This window comes from Cuculus canorus, chromosome Z (assembly GCF_017976375.1).
Source record: "Cuculus canorus isolate bCucCan1 chromosome Z, bCucCan1.pri, whole genome shotgun sequence".
NCBI lineage: Eukaryota > Metazoa > Chordata > Aves > Cuculiformes > Cuculidae > Cuculus > Cuculus canorus.
Window position 1 is genome coordinate 59,066,637 of NC_071441.1, and position 18,678 is coordinate 59,085,314.

The following is an 18,678-nucleotide window of genomic DNA, read 5'->3' on the forward strand; positions in this document are numbered from 1 at the left end:
GGATTGTGCAGCTGTAACCTAACAACATTACAAGTATTCAGCCAGAAAATACTCCAAGTGGCTTTGGTGTGGTAATTAAACCCCACGTTTTAGAGTTCAAGTCAGCTCTCGTTATTCAAAATCAGCACTAGATAGCAAGGAAAAGATGTCTGGCCATTTTGGATTTCTTAACCACTCTCACAAAGCCTTTTACCAGCTGTCTATTGAACTGGCTGGGCCTAGAGTCTGACACCTGCAGCATCTCCTGATACAATGCATTTCACTTTTTACTTACCGTTTATACCATGCAGAAGAAGAACTCTGGAGGATGGGAGAAACAGGCAAAAATCATCAACAAATAGAAGCCCTCTTCACAGTAATAACCTCCTACGATTGCCAGATTTAAAACATACCCATAGGCAGGTAAACAGAGTGAAGGGAGAGATTGTTTGTTATAAGTCGCTAACCTATTATAGGTTTGAATACTGTGTATAGTTTTTGTGATTTTCAGAACTAAAATATAGGCTTAGCTTGAATAATAACTTTTAGCTAGCCTGTGCCTGGATACTTACGCTTACATAAGTAATTTTAACAAGGCTGCAGTTAGAAAGAATGAGAAAGAATGTGACTGTATCAAATAAAGCCAGATAACAAGGACTTGTGCAGTGATAAGAGGACCAGATACAACCTTAAAGAGGTGCCCAAAGAGTCTAAGAGCATGCGCAAGAAGGAAAGTTGAAAAGTTCACTGCGAAGACGACTGCGAGCCTTCCTCCAGAAGCCCCCAGCCCAACACCCCCAGAGAGCAGAGCGTGTGTGCCAAGGGGAGGAAACTTACAGAAATAAATTCTGGGAACTGATTATAACAGACACACCTGTTCCACGAAAAGTGATGAATATGTATACTTTAACTATATATACCCTTTGTAAATCATGCTAGAGGTGGCACACACATTAGGTGGAGCTCTCCCATGCATGCCCAACGTCGCATAAAAGAATACCTTACTTAATAATCATATTGGCATTGATTATTGAGCCTGGCTTTTCATGGCATCAAGAGATTAAAGTCTTTTTACCCCTTCCTTTTCCTTCTAATTCCTTTTAGAATGCCTAGCTATTAAATATAATATTACTTTGATTATTTTAAACATAAAATACAGAACTGATCATTTCAAGGATGTCTTTATCCCATTAAAATGGAAGCTGAATTTCAACACTGGCATTTACTACAGATTTCTTTGCTCTAGTTCACAATTCTTAGGGTATTTTAACAAGCTGAAATGCCTATTTCACTTTTATTGGCTAGCAAATAATTGAAAAGTCTACAGATAGGTGGTTTAAATGTTTCTTACTGTATATCAAATGGAATATGTGTGTGATACCTTGGTTTCTTACACAGTACTTGGTTTTCCAGATATAGCACTTGTAGGTGCAACCCACAACTTCCACAAGTGTAAAAGCTGAAAAAAATCCCTACTATGTTAAGCTGCCAATTTTTATTCCTCATTATCATTACAAAATTCATCTTCAATGTATGCATTTCACCACACCATCCTTCACAGAGTAATAATGACTAAAGATACAAATGAAAATAAAGAGCACATAAACAAACCTTCTCGATCTTCTTCTACTGCCAAAAAATATGGCATTTTTTTCATAGTTCCTCTAAGATCTTGTTTTAAGGCCAACATGTAATCTTCATCTTCTCCTGTTTTCAGAGGCACTGGCTTATTGTCTGTACTCTGTACAAATTATGTTTATTATTTATAAGGTCTTAATAACCATCAAATATACACGAACACTAACAAAAGCTACAATAAACACATCTAATCACGAGTGCAACTATGCATCAAGCTACTTTGCAAGTATACTTTATTGCATTCTGACATGCATAACTACGTCTATACCTTTTATGACTTCACTGTATCTTTCTGCAAAAGTATATCAAGAAATCAAGCAAAAAAAGAAGCATTAAACCATTGAAATGGTCATTCATAGCCACGTCAAGCTCTTAATTGCCAAAATCAGCTTTTCACGCCTGCCTCACTTACTCAGAAGCACTGCTTCTCCCTTCAGTAGTGCTGGTCTTAACTTCCTCTAAAACAGCATTTTAACTCCCGTAAGGACAATTATTCTGACAAACACCCTTGCCATGCCCACTGTCATGGAAACAAGTTGTGTTGTCATCCAACCAGGCAGCACATGGGCCCTCACACAACTCAGTTTCTGCAAGCTGAATTTAAATGAATTGCTAAGATTTGGATTTTGGCAGTTTTTGGGGTTCTGTTTTTTTTTTTTGTACTATGAATCTTGACATTGGGAAAGATAAGTAAGCAAAACCAGTTTTAAAGATATGCAGAACACTAGAGACCAAGTTACAGAATTCTGGATTACAGGATTCTGCTTCTCTCACAGCAGATGGTACATGATCGATACTTTAGTGGTCGGTTGCTAAACACGAAGTGCTAGCACAGGTCCCAGAGCTGGATCATGAAAGCAGTTTATTGCTTCCAAATATATTTGCTATCTGGCCAACGTTTTAAAGCACTAATGTTGCTGATAGTAAGTTGGTGCTCTTTAATTGGGTTTCTAATTGCATTTATAAGAAATTCATAAGAACTCAAAAAGTGACTATTAGATATATGTAAAAGCAACAATTCACTGCTTAAAATAATTTCAGTGTAAGTCAATCAACATCTACATTATACTTTTGGTCACTTCCCAATCATTACACCTAACTCTTGAAAGTTTTATCGACACTAGTTATGCCACTGGGTAAACTTTTTTTTTGAGCGACACTAGATTTCCCCTGAAATGTTTAACTTAGTTCTGAAACTTTCTCCACAGGAGGAAGAGAGCATCATTAACTTCTCCATGGTGTACATTGGATATTCCAGATCTAGGAGTTCTCCTACCAAACTGATCCACTGATGACTGCAACTGCACAAGCTGTGGTTCACACAGAAATCAGTTTCCTTGTGTTATCAAGCAGAAAGCAATGTGAGCTTTAGGAAGAGTTGCAGATGCCTGAATATCTACAAAATCACACAATTCAGCTGTAAAGGTGGACTAAGAGGATAGCTTGGCTCAGGCATTTCACCCTGGGTGAAATAACTGCTCAGAGAAATATCAGCATAGCACTGATCATGTGTTAAATGTGCAAGTTCTATATCATAACATGTGAGAGTGATAAAAATTTCACGCATCTTGATCAAATCCTGACATAACTGGGAAGTTCTGTTACGTAAAACTGTAACACTGTACAACTACTTCTCCACCTCAAAATTGTCCAAGCTTCCCCGCAGAGCAAAACACAGTCAGAAAACGCTCTTCCTTCCCCTTTAATTTTCAAACACGTCCCAAATGCCAAATCTCAATTATATTTCCTTAATTACATAAAACATTTTTCAGTTATTTTCAAGTTATTTTCAAATGCTGGCTATCAGGTACAAAACAATCATCCAAAATTTTGTATGTTTGCTTAAAATCTAAAATCAGCAAATCCATTCACAGCTTTGAAGACTAGTGTAACTTCATTTCAAACAAATTCAGATATCCAGTGTTTCTTCTACTGTAATGTCTAGAATACCAAATTATGGTGAGGACTTGAACAAATTAACATCTAGCAAGCAATCTAGTTAAATAATGGATACAACAGGTAGCAAAGGGACAGGGAGAAATAATAAGAAAAGCAATGATATACACTAACTGCTTCAAAATTGACCTAAACTGCTTAAGGTTGTTCATATATTTCATCACACTGTCTGAATACACTTTACCTGAAGGCAGACAGCACACTCTTAGGTACCTGCTGTACTTACAGGAAAGACTGGTGGAGGCTGACACGCAACATCAGGTAGAACTGCACCTTTACCAAAGCCAATAGCCTCAATGTTGAAGGTGAACGAGGCCCGTCCTCTCCCTCTGCCTGACCCAGCCATCGGCAGTTACTGAAAATTAACATTACAGATGTTTAGAGATTTATTCTTGTTACATGTATCAGATACACATATGTATTGCCTATAAAATTGACTAACAGATTACAGTAATTTTAAAGCCACTCTCAAACACTATTATAAACAGGGAGCTGTTGTTAACACTATTCTCAGGTTCTTCCACCGACTATAAATTTATTACTTGCTTAAAATCAATTCCATTTCCTCACTTCCGTTCACCACCTCTGCCTGTCTAAAATTACCTTCTAACCTAGGAATTTTAAAATTTCTTCTTCTAAACCTCAGATACACTGACTTGAGTTTGGTCACAGAATCATGAAATGGTTTGGGTTGGAAGGGACCTCAAACCCCATCCAGTTCCACCCCCCCTGTCATGGGCAGGGACACCTCCCACTGGATCAGGTTGCCCACAGCCTCATCCCACCTGGCCACGAACATGTCCAGGGGTGGGGCAGCCATAACTTCTCCGGGCAACCTGGGCCAGGGCCTCCATACCCTCACAGGAAAACATTTATTTGTAATATCTCATCTAAATCCCCCTTTCTCAGCTCAAAACCATTCCCCTTCACCTGCACACCCTGATAATCAGTCAGGTTAGAAGAACCAGAAAAAAAAAGATAACATTAGGGAAAAAAAAGAAGTTCAAGGACCTAGAACTTTCTGTGAAAATATTGTGCAGTTTCTGAACTTTTCCCCAAAAAAGACTCATGGCTACTTTGTCCTTTGGATTATTTGTTTTGCGTTATCTCCGTAAGTAGTTTCAGGTACTAATCGAGAGTCAAAAGCCAGGAGGTGCAAGGTAAAAGCATCAAAGGACTCCACCATGTCTGCAAGCTAACCGCTGATAAAGGAGGTTGTTCCTAGCTAAACTATTTCACCAAGGATGTAAAATAGCCTGAAAAGCTACATTTACAGTCCCATCTTGCCACCTTCAGTGTTACACCTATCTCTGTCTCAGGATTGTACAATCCGTTGGTTAGCAAGTAAAGCAAAGTCACAGAATCATAGAACCCCTACGGCTGGAAAAAACCTCTAAGATCACCAAGTCCAACCATCAGCTCAACACCACTGTGACTACTAAACTATGTCCCAAAGTTTTTGAACGCCTCCATGTATGGTGTCATTTTCTGCAGAGGAAGATGCCCAGAAATGGGATGTAAGAAAATCCTGGCTGAAGCAAACTGCTAGTGCCCATTCCTCAATACCATGTAAAACTCAACGCGCTGGCCCAGAACCCCCATGTGTTGATGGCCATTAATTGCATGGTTACCACATCGCACCTTGCTTGGCACAAATTTTTCTGTTGCAGACGTTCTGGTGTACCTGTATCATAACATCTAATCTCGCTGTTAGTGTGTATGAGTTCAAACAAGGAATGAGACAACACAATACCTACAGCTGCTCATACACTTGTCTAAAGTGACTAGAAATGCAGTAGAGAATTACAATTACGAGCCAAGAAATGCATACTAAAGATTAAGATCTTGTAAGATTCCCCCAAACAGAAGAAATGGCTTTTTATATTAAATACCAGTAAGTAACAGGTTGATGCAAGCATTCTCTTACTTATTAGTTTTAACAGAAATAAGCTCTGCTTGGATAAAACAAAATCACATAATGTATTTCCACATCACTCATCAACACAGAAAACTGCCTAAAAAAAATTAGAAAGACCTAAATAAATCATTAAAGACAACAAAACAAAACCTAACCCTGAGCAGTTAATTAACTGGAAATAAAAAGAAAAGGAAAAAACAAGTAGCAAATTCATTTGAAAACAGGATTAAAAGCAAGATGCGAGACTGGCAGAGTGAAGAAAGATAGAAGACAGGTAAGCCACAAACATGAGCAATTATATTATCTAGCAGTGAAAAAAAACCAGAAACAACAACAGAAGAAAACAAAGCAAGGAAGACAGTTTGCAAACACAGTGAATATAAAGGTCTCATTTTTAAAATGCAGCTTTAAAATTAATTCTCTGTGACATTTTATTGAAATGGTGCATGAGAATCATAGAATCATGGAATGGTTTGGGCTGGAAAAGTCCTAAAGCCCATTTAGTTCCACCCCCTTCCATGTCCCACTGGATCAGGAGCTCCAAGCCCCATCTAACCCGGCCTTGAACACCTCCAGGGATGGGGCAGCCACAACTCCTCTGGGCAACCTGGGCCAGGGCCTCACCACCCTCATTCAGAATTTCTTCCTAAAATTATTGTGATGGGAATTAAACAGCCTTCAAAATGGCAGTATCTCAACTCTGGAGTTTAACTGAAAGACACAATTCTTTCAAGCATTCTGGCTTAGCAGGTTTATGTCTACCAACACCATGAAGTGAGAGAAATACTAAGGGAAAAGCCAAGCTGTAGATCCAAGCCTCTAGCCTGACAGAATACACAGGACAGGCACCATTCTGGCTTCCTCTATGGATGGGACCCATCCCTTGTGCCCACTTTTGTGTTTATGGCTTCTGTGCCACTGACACTATAAAGAAGGAGGAGGAAGGAGGAGGGGGAAGGCAGGAAAGGGAAAGGCAGGGAGGGGGCCTGGAAGAAGCAGCACAATGAGAATGGGAAGGAGAAGAAGAAGAAGGAGGGAAGTGGAGGGGAGAGGAAAAGTGAGGGGAGAATGAGAAGAAAAAGAAGGGGAGGGAAGAAAAGGGGAAGAGGAAGGGGTAGGGAAGGGAAAGGGGAAAAGAGGCAAGGGGAAAAGGAAGGAGACGGAAGGAGAAGGGAAGGGAAAGGACAGGGAGGAGAAGGGAGAGGGGAAGGAGAGGGGAAGGGGAGGGGAAGGGAGGGGAAGGGAAAGGAGAGTGAGAGGGAGAAGGAAAAGGAGAAGGAGAGAGGAAGGGATAGGGGAGGGGAAGGGAAAGGGAGGGGAAGGGGAGGGGGAGGGGAAGGGAAAGAGGAAGGAGAAGGAGCAGAAGGAAGGTGAGGGGAAGGAAGGCCGAGGGGAGGGAAGTGAAAGGCAAGGGAGGGGGGGGTAGAGGAAGAAGGAAGGGGAGGGAGAAGAATAGGGAAGAGGGAGGAAGGACGAGGACCGGGGAGGAGGCGGGCGCAGGAAGGGGAGCCATGTCGGCGCTGGAGTGGTTCGCGCACAAGCCCCTGGGTGGGGGCGTGTTCTGGATTCAGGAACGGTTCTACGAGTCTGGTAACCGCGCCAACATCTGGCTGGTGCGGGGCTCGCGGCGGGACGTGGTGATCGACGCGGGGCTGGGGCTGCGCAGCCTCCCCGAGTACCTGCGGGCCGCGGGGCTGCTGAGCGCCGCCGCCCCCCGCCCGCTGCTCGCCGTGGCCACCCACGTGCACTTCGACCACGCCGGCGGGCTGCGGCACTTCCAGGAGGTGGCGGTGCACAGCGCCGAGGCCAGGGCGCTGCTGCGCGGCGACAACTACGAGGAGGTGACCTGGCTGCGGGACGGAGAGGTGGTGCGGGAGCCCCGCCCCGGCTGGAGCGCCAGGGGCTTCAGGGTGCCCCCCGTGAGACCCACCCGACTGCTGCAGGAGGGTGAGGGGGGGAAGGGTTAATGGGAGCGGGGAGGGTGGGACAGGGAGGGGCTACACGCAGCGGGAAAAGGGAGGGGTTAAAGGGAGCGGGGTGGGGCGCGCCTACCTTGGCTGCGTGCTCCTGTTGCTGTAGGGAGCTCGAAGGAGGGCCTGGTTACTGAGAACCGGCTTGGGGTTCCTTGTGCAAAACCTTCCCTCCCTGCTTTATCTGTATCTATGCAAACCTTGCACAGACCCTTCCCTGTGCAGAACCTTCCCTTCCTGCTGAATCTGCCCCCGTGCAAAACCTCCCCCTGCTTAGAACCTCCCCTCTGTGCTGAGCCTGGCCCTGTGCACAGCCTCCCCGCGCACAGGCCCTGCCCCCGCACAGCCCGTCCCTGTGCAAAACCCTCCCTCTCTGCAGGACCTGGCTGCGAGACGGCCTGGGTAGGGGGGAGGGCGTTCAGGGTGTACCCCGTGCGACCCACACAGCGGCTGCACGAGGGTTAGGGCTTGGGAGTTGCGGGGCAGATCCGGGAGGGAGCAGGGTTAAAGAGAGTGGGAAGGGTGGGACGCGCCGACCTGGGCCCTGTGCTCCTGCTGCTTTAGGGAGGTCAAGGAAGGGCCTGGTTACTGAGAACCAGACTGCAATTCCTTATGCAAAACCTTCCCTCTCTGCTGAACCCACCCCTGTGCAAAATCTTCCCTTTCTGCAGAACCTGTCCCTCTGCAAAACCACTACCTATGCAAACCTGCCCCTGTGCAGACCCTGTCCTTGTGACCCTGTCCTCTCTGCTGAATCTATTGCTGTGCAAAACCTTCCCCCTCTGCTGAATCTGTCCTTGAGTAGACCTTTGAGATGATCTTCAAGTCCAGCCATACCTGTCCACAACTAAATAAATTTCCTAAGAACTTGTCCCTGTGCAGAGCCTGTCCCTGTGCAGAACCTTTCTTTGCACAGAACCTGCCATTAGTATGATAGAATCACTAGGTTTGAAAAGACCTTTGAGATCACTGAGTTCAACCGTATCTGTCAACTACTAAACCATATCTCTGAGCACCTCATCTACCCAACTTTTACATTTCTCTGGGGACAGTGACTCCACCACCTCCCTGGGCAGCCTCTGCCAGTGCCTGATAACACTTTCAGTGAAGAAATTTTTCCTGGTGTGTGATCTGAACATGCCCTGGCACAACTTGAGGTCTTATCCTGGCACCTGTCACTTACGAGAAGTCCCTGCATTCTGCGCAGACCTGTCCCTGTGAAGAACCTGACCCTGTTCACAGCCTTCAAGCCATCTGTAGTCCTTGGTGTGGGGTAAAAACGGAGATTACTGGGTTTAATTCTTGGTTCTATCAGTTGTCAAATAATATTGACAGGACTGTAGAAATGTGCATGAACTGCCCTGTGTTTGCCTGTTGATGCAGGATTTTCTCTGTAGAGTAAGACTCACTTAGCACTAATTTGACTGCCTCACTAATGAGCACCCCAGGTTTAGCCTCAGGATACTAACAGTCTGTCACAGTGTCAGTCTGCTCTGGCATCTGGTGACTTCAATTGTTTATAAGCTGTTGAGGCACAACAGTGTAAAGAACAAAGCAATTTACTGAAGCAGGTACTGTGTAGAGTATGGATTTTCTTTCCCTCAGTTTACATTAATGGAACATGTAAAGTGGCTCGTTACAGTTAGAATTCCACATATTCTCTCACAGGCTGCAATGAAGAGGTTATTTTGGCCACCTTATTGCACAGTGCGGCAAAGGTGCAGTTAAATCGTGGCTGCCTGACAGATGGGTGACAGTTTCTTGTTGGCTGTTTTGGGCCATCCCACATAGGTGCCAGGGAAAGCACAATTGAACTTACTGGAGGCTTCAGAGAATATTTAATGTGACTTTAACTACAGTTCATCAACAGTAGTTTAATTTGTTCTTTTATTTAAAAGTGGGGAATTATTAAAAAAATAATCTTGCTAATAAACAAGTACACTCACAGTAAAAGTAACACCTCAGTTTCTAAGGTAGTGCTTATTGAGACATCCTGCGTGGAAGTTGTGTGTCACCTCAGTGCGTGTGTCATGGCTATGGGTGAGGATATCTCCTAAGGCTGAAAGTGCAGAATATGGCAGGGGCAATATTCTATCACAATCCAAAGCCACGGCTTTCACTGGGACATTGCCTGCTTTGCTTTTTCAGTTTAGTTTTTGCTTTCCCTTAATCTTGCCTGGTGTTCCAAGCACTCTTCATTTTGGGTATTCTAGCTGAAATTCTGTTTACTCACATTGTGCCCTTCCATTTACTGTTTTCCAGGCACTGGTATTTCCTCAGAGTCACAGTTTCCCTCAGCTGTGTCCTTTTTTTTCTTAAATTCTGTACATTTCTTCTTTAAATTTTGGATGTCATATTCTGTTTCTTTATGCTTTCCTCAGGAGGAGTTTCAAGTCCACAGGAACACTTCGCTGCAGTTACTTCACCACCTCCACTTTTCTGTCACTCACCAATACAGGCATTTTCTGTACAGTCTTTCCAGTAGTCAGGTCAATTTCTTTCTCCAACCAAGGCTTCCCAACGTTTCTTTGTGGCGTTGACCAAATTCTCTCTGATAATTTTGAAACTAGCTGCTTCTGCAGACACAGGGTTCCATTTCCACATTAAGTACAGTGCGATCAGGTGCACCTGTTCAGTGTCTTCCATCTTTTTCAGTTGAGTACCAAAGTGCATCATGTGCTGCTGCGAAAAATCTGCCTCTGAAGAGTTCAGTGCCTCTCGGCTTGCTGAGTTTTGAGTAAATCCATGGCATGCTTGTCTCTGGTGTGAGACAGATCTGTTACTTTCAGATTTCTCATATAGTGGAGAACATTCTTGTTCTCCTTGGAACTGGAAACACATAGTACAGTTTTAAGCATCATTTTACAGTAGTACTGTTCAAGGCTCCATCCAAACTGGCCTTGAACATTTCGAGGTAGGGCATCGCTTCTCTGGGCAGCCTGTGCCAGTGCCTCACCACCCTCATTGTGAAGAATTTTGTCATAGTATCTCATCTAAATCTTCCTCCTTCTGATTTAAAGCCATTCTCCGTCATTCTATCACTCCATGCCCTTGTAAAAAATCCCTCCACAGCTTTCCTGTAGCCCTTTTCAGTACTGGAAGGCCACTAAAAGTTCTCCTTGGAACCTTCTCTTCTCCAGGCTGAACAACCCCAACTCTCTATGAGCCTGTCCTCGTAGCAAAGGTGCTGCAGTCCTCGGATCATCTTCGTAGCCTCCTTGGACCCATTCCAGCAGTGCCATATCCTTCTCGTGTTGGGGATTCCAGAAGTGAACACAGTATTCCAGGTGGGGGTCTCACGAGAGTAGAGTAGAGGGGGAATGAAAAGGCATTTGCATTTCAGCTGGCAAAAAGATGACCTAATGTTAGGAAAGTTCTGTTTTCATATATCTGATTGAATGAGATGAAGAAAATGTGTGGAGGCCAGTCTTGGTTCGTCAGGAATTGATGCTCTATCATTTTGCCTTTAAAAAGTAACAGCAGTGGAATTCTAGGTGAATTAAGTGAGACTAAAATGATAATAAATCAAGAAACACTTTGTAAACTTTCCAAGGAGATCCAGCTTAGATGAGTTCTGTTTATTTACCGTTTTATTTTCTTGATCACATTTTTCTTTTCACCTTGTTTAGTTTATTGAGGTGGGACTAGATTCAGTCAATACAGTCCAAACCTCTGCTAACTATTACTGTCATAGGAAAATACCTTAATGACAGGTGCATCTTTCAGATGCCTCTTTGGCATTGACCAACTAAGTAAATCTCCCACTCCTATTGTCATGCATATGTAGTATATGTAAGCACGCAGTGTATGGGTAGATTGTATTCCTAATATGAGAAGGATATGGAACTGTTAGAATGTGTCCAGAGGAGGCCATGAAGATGATCTGAGGGCTGGAGCACCTCTGCTATGAGGACAGGCTAAGAGAGTTAGGATTGTTCAGCCTGGAGAAGAGAAGGCTCTGGGGAGACCTTAGAGCAGCTTCCAGTACTGAAAGGGGCTCCAGGAAACCTGGGGAGGGACTTTTTACAAGGCCATAGAGTGGTAGGATGAGGGGGAATGGCTTTAAATTGGAAGGGGGAAGATTTAGATGAGACATTACGAAGAAATTCTTCATGATAAGTGTGGTGAGGCACTGGCACAGGTTGCCCAGGGTAGTCATGGCTGCCCCATCCTTGGAGGTATTCAAGGCCAGGTTGGATGGGGCTTTGAGCAACCTGTTCCAGTGGGAACTGGATCGTCTTTAAGGTTCCTTTCAACCCAAACAATTCTATAATGCTGTGATTCCCTGTGATGTTCAATACACGGTAACTGTGTGTTTTCCTTTTTGTGCAGGGGATGTGATCAGCCTTGGAGACCGACAGCTCACTGTCATGCACATGCCTGGTCACTCCAGAGGCAGCATCTGCTTACACGACAAAGACCGGAAGATTTTGTTCAGCGGAGATGTGGTGTATGACGGATCCATGATTGACTGGCTTCCGTACAGCAGAGTAAGTGATTATGTCACAAGCTGCCGGCGCCTCATGGAGCTAGTGGACAAAGGTCTCGTGGAGAAGGTGCTGCCTGGGCACTTCAACATATTTGGGGCAGAACGGCTGTATCAGTTAGCGTCCAACTACATCTCACAAGCTGGAGTTTGCCACAAGGTTTCTACCTGTGCCATGAGATCCATTGCAAGCGTAGTACTTCGCATTACAAATCCGAGACGCACTTCTGAGTGACAGTGTTGTGTGATCTGTTCCCTGCTGAAAAACCTACCCACTTGTGGCTTGTGAAAGTGTTTGTACAAGCAAAAGCAGTGTGCATTGGTAAAGAGCTGGCAAAGTGATACAAGTGAGCTGCAGAAATTCTCCCTATTTTTGCCTACTTTATTCCTATTTTTATAAAAAACATGTAAGCTTTAGCCAAATCTGATATTTTTCTTTCTGTTTTTTTTTTTTTTTTTTCTGGGTGTGTCCGCACATGTATTGTGATTGAAATGTACTGTTTTATTTTTGTTATGATTCTGACAGATGCGTATATGCCAAAATGAGAAATTTTATATTTGTGCCTGGAACCTTGTTGATGTAGCATGAGGTTTGTGACTGTTTGCTCAGCTCCTGCTCAGGTTGTGAGCACAACTAGCACAAGCCTGACACAGCTTGTGCTAAGTTGTGGTGTGTTAGGTAAGCAGGACACAATAGGTGGAAAGAGGCTGTTCTGCAGCTGCTGTTACTATCTGCTGCACCCAACACAGCTTGCGTCTTTGCAAAGCATTTTCCTGACAGTTTTCTTAGAGTCCAGTAACACATGGAAATGCTGTAGACCAAACATCCAAGCTGGAAGGTAGAGATGCATCTGCTGACCCTAAAAATTCTTCATTTGGATTCAACAGCAGATGGACTGCTGAGGCTTTCCTGCTTCCTGATGTGATGCAGGGGCAGAAGAGCCAGAATGATCACTTCTCATCCTCAGCTAGGAAGCTATTCTGCTTGTGGGCATCCAAGTCAGGAATTAAGGGATTTTGTGAATTAGTTAATGTGTTAGACTATTCTGTACAAAGTCAATTGAGCCCTTGCTTGATGTGTTTGGTGTTTTTCAGATGAGCTCATAAAATAGATGTTACTTACAGAGTACACTGTTCTGTAAACCTGAGGGAACGGGACAGTGACAAGCTTAAAGCCTTTATTTTTGTTTATGTGACTGGAGTGTAATATGATTGTCAATGCTCTGTGGCAGGGGAAGTATGTAGGCTTTACCATGCCTAATGCTGCCACAGGTGCTGGATTAAACAGCCGTAACAGTTGTTACGCAAAGTGAATGTAACTCACTCAGACTGTTCACTGTTTGCTTATGAGGTGTTCAGTGCATGTGGTTAAGAGAAGTGAAGTGCCCTGCTTTTGACTCCATTCCAAGGACAAGTTGAATACATTGAGAAGTGCTAAATGACATTGTAACTTGCTTATAAAAATTGTTTGTGTGATGTTTAAAACCTGTTGAAATGGTTAGAGTTTGTGTAATTATTCTAACAGTCTCTCTATATGATATTTAACTTTTTTAAAAGGACACTGTCTGATGTTATTTTTGTATGTAATATGTAAAAAGAGTGTAAATGTTTTTCCTGAATTTTAGTGGCATTTAACTTTATTTTATTTGTTTGGCTTTCACTTTATGGGGAAGCATTTTTCCCCCTGTAATCATACCCAAAAGAAAGGGACCCCAAAGTTTGGGCTCTGTCTAAGGCACGGGGCAGTGGGAGCTGATAGTCCTCTCAGCAGATGAAAAAAAGAGCTTCAAAATAAAAAAAGCATCTCTGTCTAAAAGTTAGAAGAATATCTTATGTAATGCTTTCCATCTTTCACAGATCACTGTACTCCTGCCTTTATTATTTTACTATACTCTTTCTGGGGATTTGTGCTGATAGGTTGTGATGTGCCTAGTTCTTGTTAGCAGTGCCTACCTCCAAGTTGAGGAAAAACTGAAAGAGGGCAGGACAGGTGTAGCAATTCAGCACTTGAAAGACCAGTTATCACTCGGATCATAGTACCAATTTTGCAGAAATCCAAGTACTCATTTGACTACTCGTTTGACCACTGGGTAGATTCCCGTCATAAATGAAGCTAAGAGTTTTTTGTCTTGGTTTCATTTGGCCAGAGGAAGGAATACAAATGGTCGGCCTGGGAAGCAAAAAAGCCAATCTATGAGGAGGCCCAGAGCAAACTCCGCGGTGTAGTTTCCCCTTTCAGCCTGGCAACGCGTGCTGCTGTTTATGTAGTAGCCCTGACACTTCTCTTGATAGCCAGGGGTTCGCAGTGCACAGCCACAGATCTGAGGTGGCACGTGGGGAAGTCAGAATGGCTGAAGAAACCCAGAGCACTGAGGCTCACAACAGTTATCCAGATGAAGGCATGGTGTTACTGGTTACTCAGCAATAACTGCTAAACTTTCAATTAGCCATCTGGCATAGCCAGTAGCAGTCTTCCCCTGCTTTGTGAAGGCTGTAGGACCACTGGTGATAACCACATGCCATAAAGTGGACAGAGAGAGCTCTTCTGTCACAAAGCCTGCCAACACACCAGTGGTGAATACTTTGCAAGTGTTCATAAGAAGGGTGAGATCATGTTAAATTAGAATTTCCTGTTATATCACTATTGGTTTGTTTATCTGACCCAATACTAGAAGCCCTGTAGCCAGATTTTACTGTATTGTAAGGTCTGAGCTCCTACAAGAAGGCTGACAGAAAGATTTCCTCCTGAAAGGAGGTTGTAATGAGATGGGTGCTGGTCTGTTCTCCCAAGTGACAAGTGACAGCATGAGAGGAAATGGCCTCATGTCGCACCAGGGGAAGTTCAGATTGGATATTAGCAAAAATTTCTTTATGGAAGGAGTGGTGAAGTACTGTTGGAGGCTGCCCAGGGCAGTGGCGGTGTCACTGTCCCTGGAGGGGTTCAATAAACATAGGCGTGAGACTTCAGGACATGGTTTAGTAGGCATGGTGGTGCTGGGCTGATGTTTGGACTGGATCTTGGAGGTCTTTTCCAACCTTAATGATTCTATGATCTGTGGTTTGTGTTTAAATCTGTGCTTAGCTTCAGCTGCAACATCCTTCAGTGTCTGGATCCCTATCCAAATGCCCAACTAAGCCAAGCTTAAATCCAGTAGGTATACATAGATAACAGCAATTGTCTGTTGTTTTTTTTTTTTTCCTTAACCAAAACTTAGGGGATAATTTCATAGCTCAGAAGTGAGCTTTATGTGAACAGAGCCCAAAATGGGGCACCTTAGTAAACTGCTGCTATAATTGACTTGAAAGTACTTTTTGAGAGTCTCTGAATTATTTTTGTATTATAAGAGTTCACTACTGGGTAAATGATAATGTCTTAAGTATAAAGAATGGGCTCTGAATATTTCTGCTAAGAATTAGCAGGTTTTAAGAGTAAGAGTTTGACAGCATCCCTTTAACACTACTCGGATTAAATATTTAAACAGATGTAGTATGTTTAAATATTGCAACATCCTGCATCTTTAGAACTATGTTATTTATTTATAAAATTTAAATGTGTAATGCCATTTTCAGTAGACTGGGGAACTGACAAAAAAATTGGACGGGGAGTTTGCTGTGTTATCTGTGAAGACTTTTGTGATGTTGAAGAGTCTATACATAAGTAATTATTATAATAATAAATGTTATAATCCTATGCAGTCCAGTCATAATTTCTAGGTATTTTTCAAGAGAAGCATTTTTGTCTTCTAAACAGTGTGAAATCTTTAGAAGTTGCTAGCCGTGGGTTTTATGCTTCTAAGCAAGAGAATCCATTAACATTCAAATATCATAGAATGATGCTGCAAAGCTTTTATAAAAAAAACATGAGTGGGTACTTCAGCAGTGGCCCAGGTGTCCAAGAAGACCAATGGCGTCTTAACCTGTGTCAGAAACAGCATGGCCAGGCAACCCAGCAATGTGATTGTGTCCCTGTACTTGGCACTGGTGAGGCTGCACCTCGGATCCCGTATTCAGTTTTGGGCCCCTCACAAGAACATTGACGGGCTGCAGACCTTATCACTGTCTACAAATGCCTGAAAGGAGGTTGCAATGAGGTGGGTGTTGGTCTCTTCTCTCAAGTGCTAGGTGATAGGAAATGGCCTCAAGTTGTGCCAGCGGAGGTTCAGATTGGACATGGAAAAAATTTCTTTACAGGGTTCTTGGGCACTGGCAGAGGCTGCCCAGTGAGGTGGTTGAGTCGCCATCCCTGCAGGTGTTTAAAAGGCAGGTAGATTAAGTGCTTGGTAATATGGTTTAGTAGTGGACAGGAATAGTTGGAATTCATGATCTCAAAGGTCTTTTCCAACCTAGGGATTCCATTCCATTCTGTTCCATTCCATTCCATTCCATTCCAACATAAATTAGAAACGGGGTTTCAATGGAATTCACACACATATGTGATGAAATTGTATGTATTTGGGGGTCAGTATCAGTTTGTGGTGATCTCAGATGATGATTTCCACACAAGACAGCACCTAATGACAGCTGCTTACAGTACTTCAGACAGAAGTGGTCATGTAGCTCCTGTTCAACACACAGATGGAGCTGTAAATAACACCCAACACACTTGCTTTCTGGCTTCTAATAAGACTCCTCATTGATAAAACTAGAAGATTTGTGGCCATTGGTCCATAAGCAGCTACTGTCATGAAAACCAGCAGAAAAGAAATGTGCCCATATAAAAGAAACAGAAATAACAGAATAAGCTGAAATGCAGCTCTTTGTATAAAGATGAAGACAGACTTTCTTGCGGACAACTTGCAACTGGACTTCAGGGATACAGGGTGGTTCAGTTAATGCAACACATTTGTTTTCCTCCTACAAGTTCTACTGTAATGGTGCAGTCAAGATCTTTGCATCTTTGTATCAATGCAATCTTAATTTCAAAACTAGTTTACTTTGTTAGATTTTTTAATTTTATGGGGTGGTGAGGTCAGAATTTGAAGGCAATTGTAAACAGAAATAAGATGATTTTATGAGGGAAATGAATGAGTTGTAATTATGAGAGAAATCAGGCTATAAAATGAAAATCATTTAAATATAATACAAAGTTGGTTATTTCTAAAGAACCAAAAGAAACAGCTGTGAGGCTCCACTTCTCAGACCGCATTACTGGGGTCCACTCTTGCTCCTCTCTCCTGTTTGTTGATGCCAAGCAGACTTTCACTACACAACTGAACGATCGGAACAAGCCCAGTGGATCAGCTGCCATCACTTCACAATGCTGTACAACTGCGTATCAGTGATTCTCCACCACATGTTCAGGAACAAGGTAACTTCAAGTGCAAGTAAGACACTTTGGATCCGAGTTTATAAAGTGTGGCAACCTGGCACTTCCACTCCATCTCTAACAAAGGATGTGCAAAACCTTTGTCCTATGGGGTCAGCAGCAAGTTCAGATCCACATCAAGCATCAGCAGCACTGTGTCACACAGCACAGGAGAAAAAGATTTCAGTGCCCTGGTTACAAACCCTTCACCTCCTGGCTTGACCCATTATTTGGAGCAGGAGCACCAGGAAAACAAGGCATCAGCTGAATCCACCAGTATCACTGCTCCTTTCTCAGTACAAGGTTTTGCTGACAAGTTGATGGAATTTGTTGCATATGCAGTGAAAATCACTGTATTTGATATGACAGTTGATGTGGTAAATTGTCCTAGCAACAAGAATGTGTATTTTTCATTGGCGATCAGCAGACAAAAGGCTAGGTTTGTTTTGCAGACAAGACATCAAATGCTTTACAGTACTTCTTTGCAGACAAGTCCGAAACGGAGGGCTGAGAAAGACCATCCAGAGGTCAGCTAGCACCATCAGCATGCAGAGAAGCAGAATATTTCCCTAAAATGAGGTACTCAGGTCTGCTTGCCCCCACTTCTTCCTCTTTTCTGTTACTTTTTCTGCTCCCTCAACTGTTTCTGCCCTGTTACAAATCTTTTCCCTCATACCACATCCTCTGCTGCTGCCTCCTCACACCCACCCAGACGTCTGCCTATGCCTCCCTATGAGTTCCACCTCTTTCTCATGCAGAGAAATGGCTTCTTTTCCTTCATGACATCTAGAATCCACCACCTCTGGAGCACAACATTAGAAACCCAAAAGAGAAAGGTCAGCCCTGTGGCTCACCATTGGCTTTTAAGGTCACTACACAACTCCTTATGACCTGCAGATCAACCTAGACTTTCCTTCATATTCAGACCAAGTTATTCTTTTCTACACATAAAGCTGTTACTCTTGGAGGCAGTGCCCACATAACATCTTTTTACATAGTGGAAAACTTAACAGTCAGCTACCAGCAGCTTAAAACCATGATATATAAGAAAAAATGTAATTCCTTTGGTGTTTTTCCTCCAGATCTTTCCAGTTTCTTTATGTTCATCTTAAAATATGGTCTGCAAGACTGTACTAGACTCAACCTTCTCCAACACCAAGTAGAATAGAAGAGATTCATCCTTGCCTTACATTTGCACCCAATACACCGCGTTGCTGATTTGTACCGATATCCCCATCCCTTGCCATCTCCATATTCTGTTCTGTAACAGTCTTTTCTAAACTATAACTTCCCATCTTTACAGAAGCACAGAATGCCCTGAGGAGGGGTCCAGAGGAAGCTACAAATATGACCGGAGGTTGTAGCACCCTCCCTACGAGGACAGGCGGAGAGAGTTGAGCTTGATGGGCCTGGAAAACAGAGGGCT

General features: G+C 43.2%; 2 protein-coding genes across 7 annotated transcripts in view; one reads left to right on the forward strand and one right to left on the reverse strand.

Annotated features, from left to right (window-relative positions):
• POLR3G (RNA polymerase III subunit G) overlaps positions 1-7,861 on the reverse strand; it is a 21,433-nt gene extending 13,572 nt beyond the window's left edge. For 2 of the 6 annotated variants that reach the window (XR_008447623.1, XR_008447624.1), the window contains exons 1-3: positions 7,544-7,858; positions 3,800-3,928; positions 1,591-1,720 (exon numbers count right to left, since the gene is read on the reverse strand). Coding sequence is in view for 1 of the 6 variants with exons in the window: in XM_054053393.1 (XP_053909368.1) it covers positions 1,591-1,720; positions 3,800-3,919 (250 nt within the window). In the remaining 5 variants the exon portion in view is untranslated. Of the gene's footprint in view, positions 1-1,590; positions 1,721-3,799; positions 3,929-5,214; positions 6,303-6,340; positions 6,491-7,170; positions 7,309-7,543 lie in introns of those variants that run through there. The other 4 variants (XR_008447625.1, XR_008447627.1, XR_008447626.1 and 1 more) reach the window with 4 other exon arrangements.
• MBLAC2 (metallo-beta-lactamase domain containing 2) lies at positions 6,941-15,638 on the forward strand. The gene is made up of 2 exons (XM_054053391.1): positions 6,941-7,438; positions 11,794-15,638. The coding sequence occupies exons 1-2, from the start codon at positions 7,003-7,005 to the stop codon at positions 12,180-12,182; spliced, it is 825 nt and encodes a 274-aa protein (XP_053909366.1). The 5' UTR covers positions 6,941-7,002; the 3' UTR covers positions 12,183-15,638.
• The last annotated feature ends 3,040 nt before the right edge of the window (positions 15,639-18,678 follow it).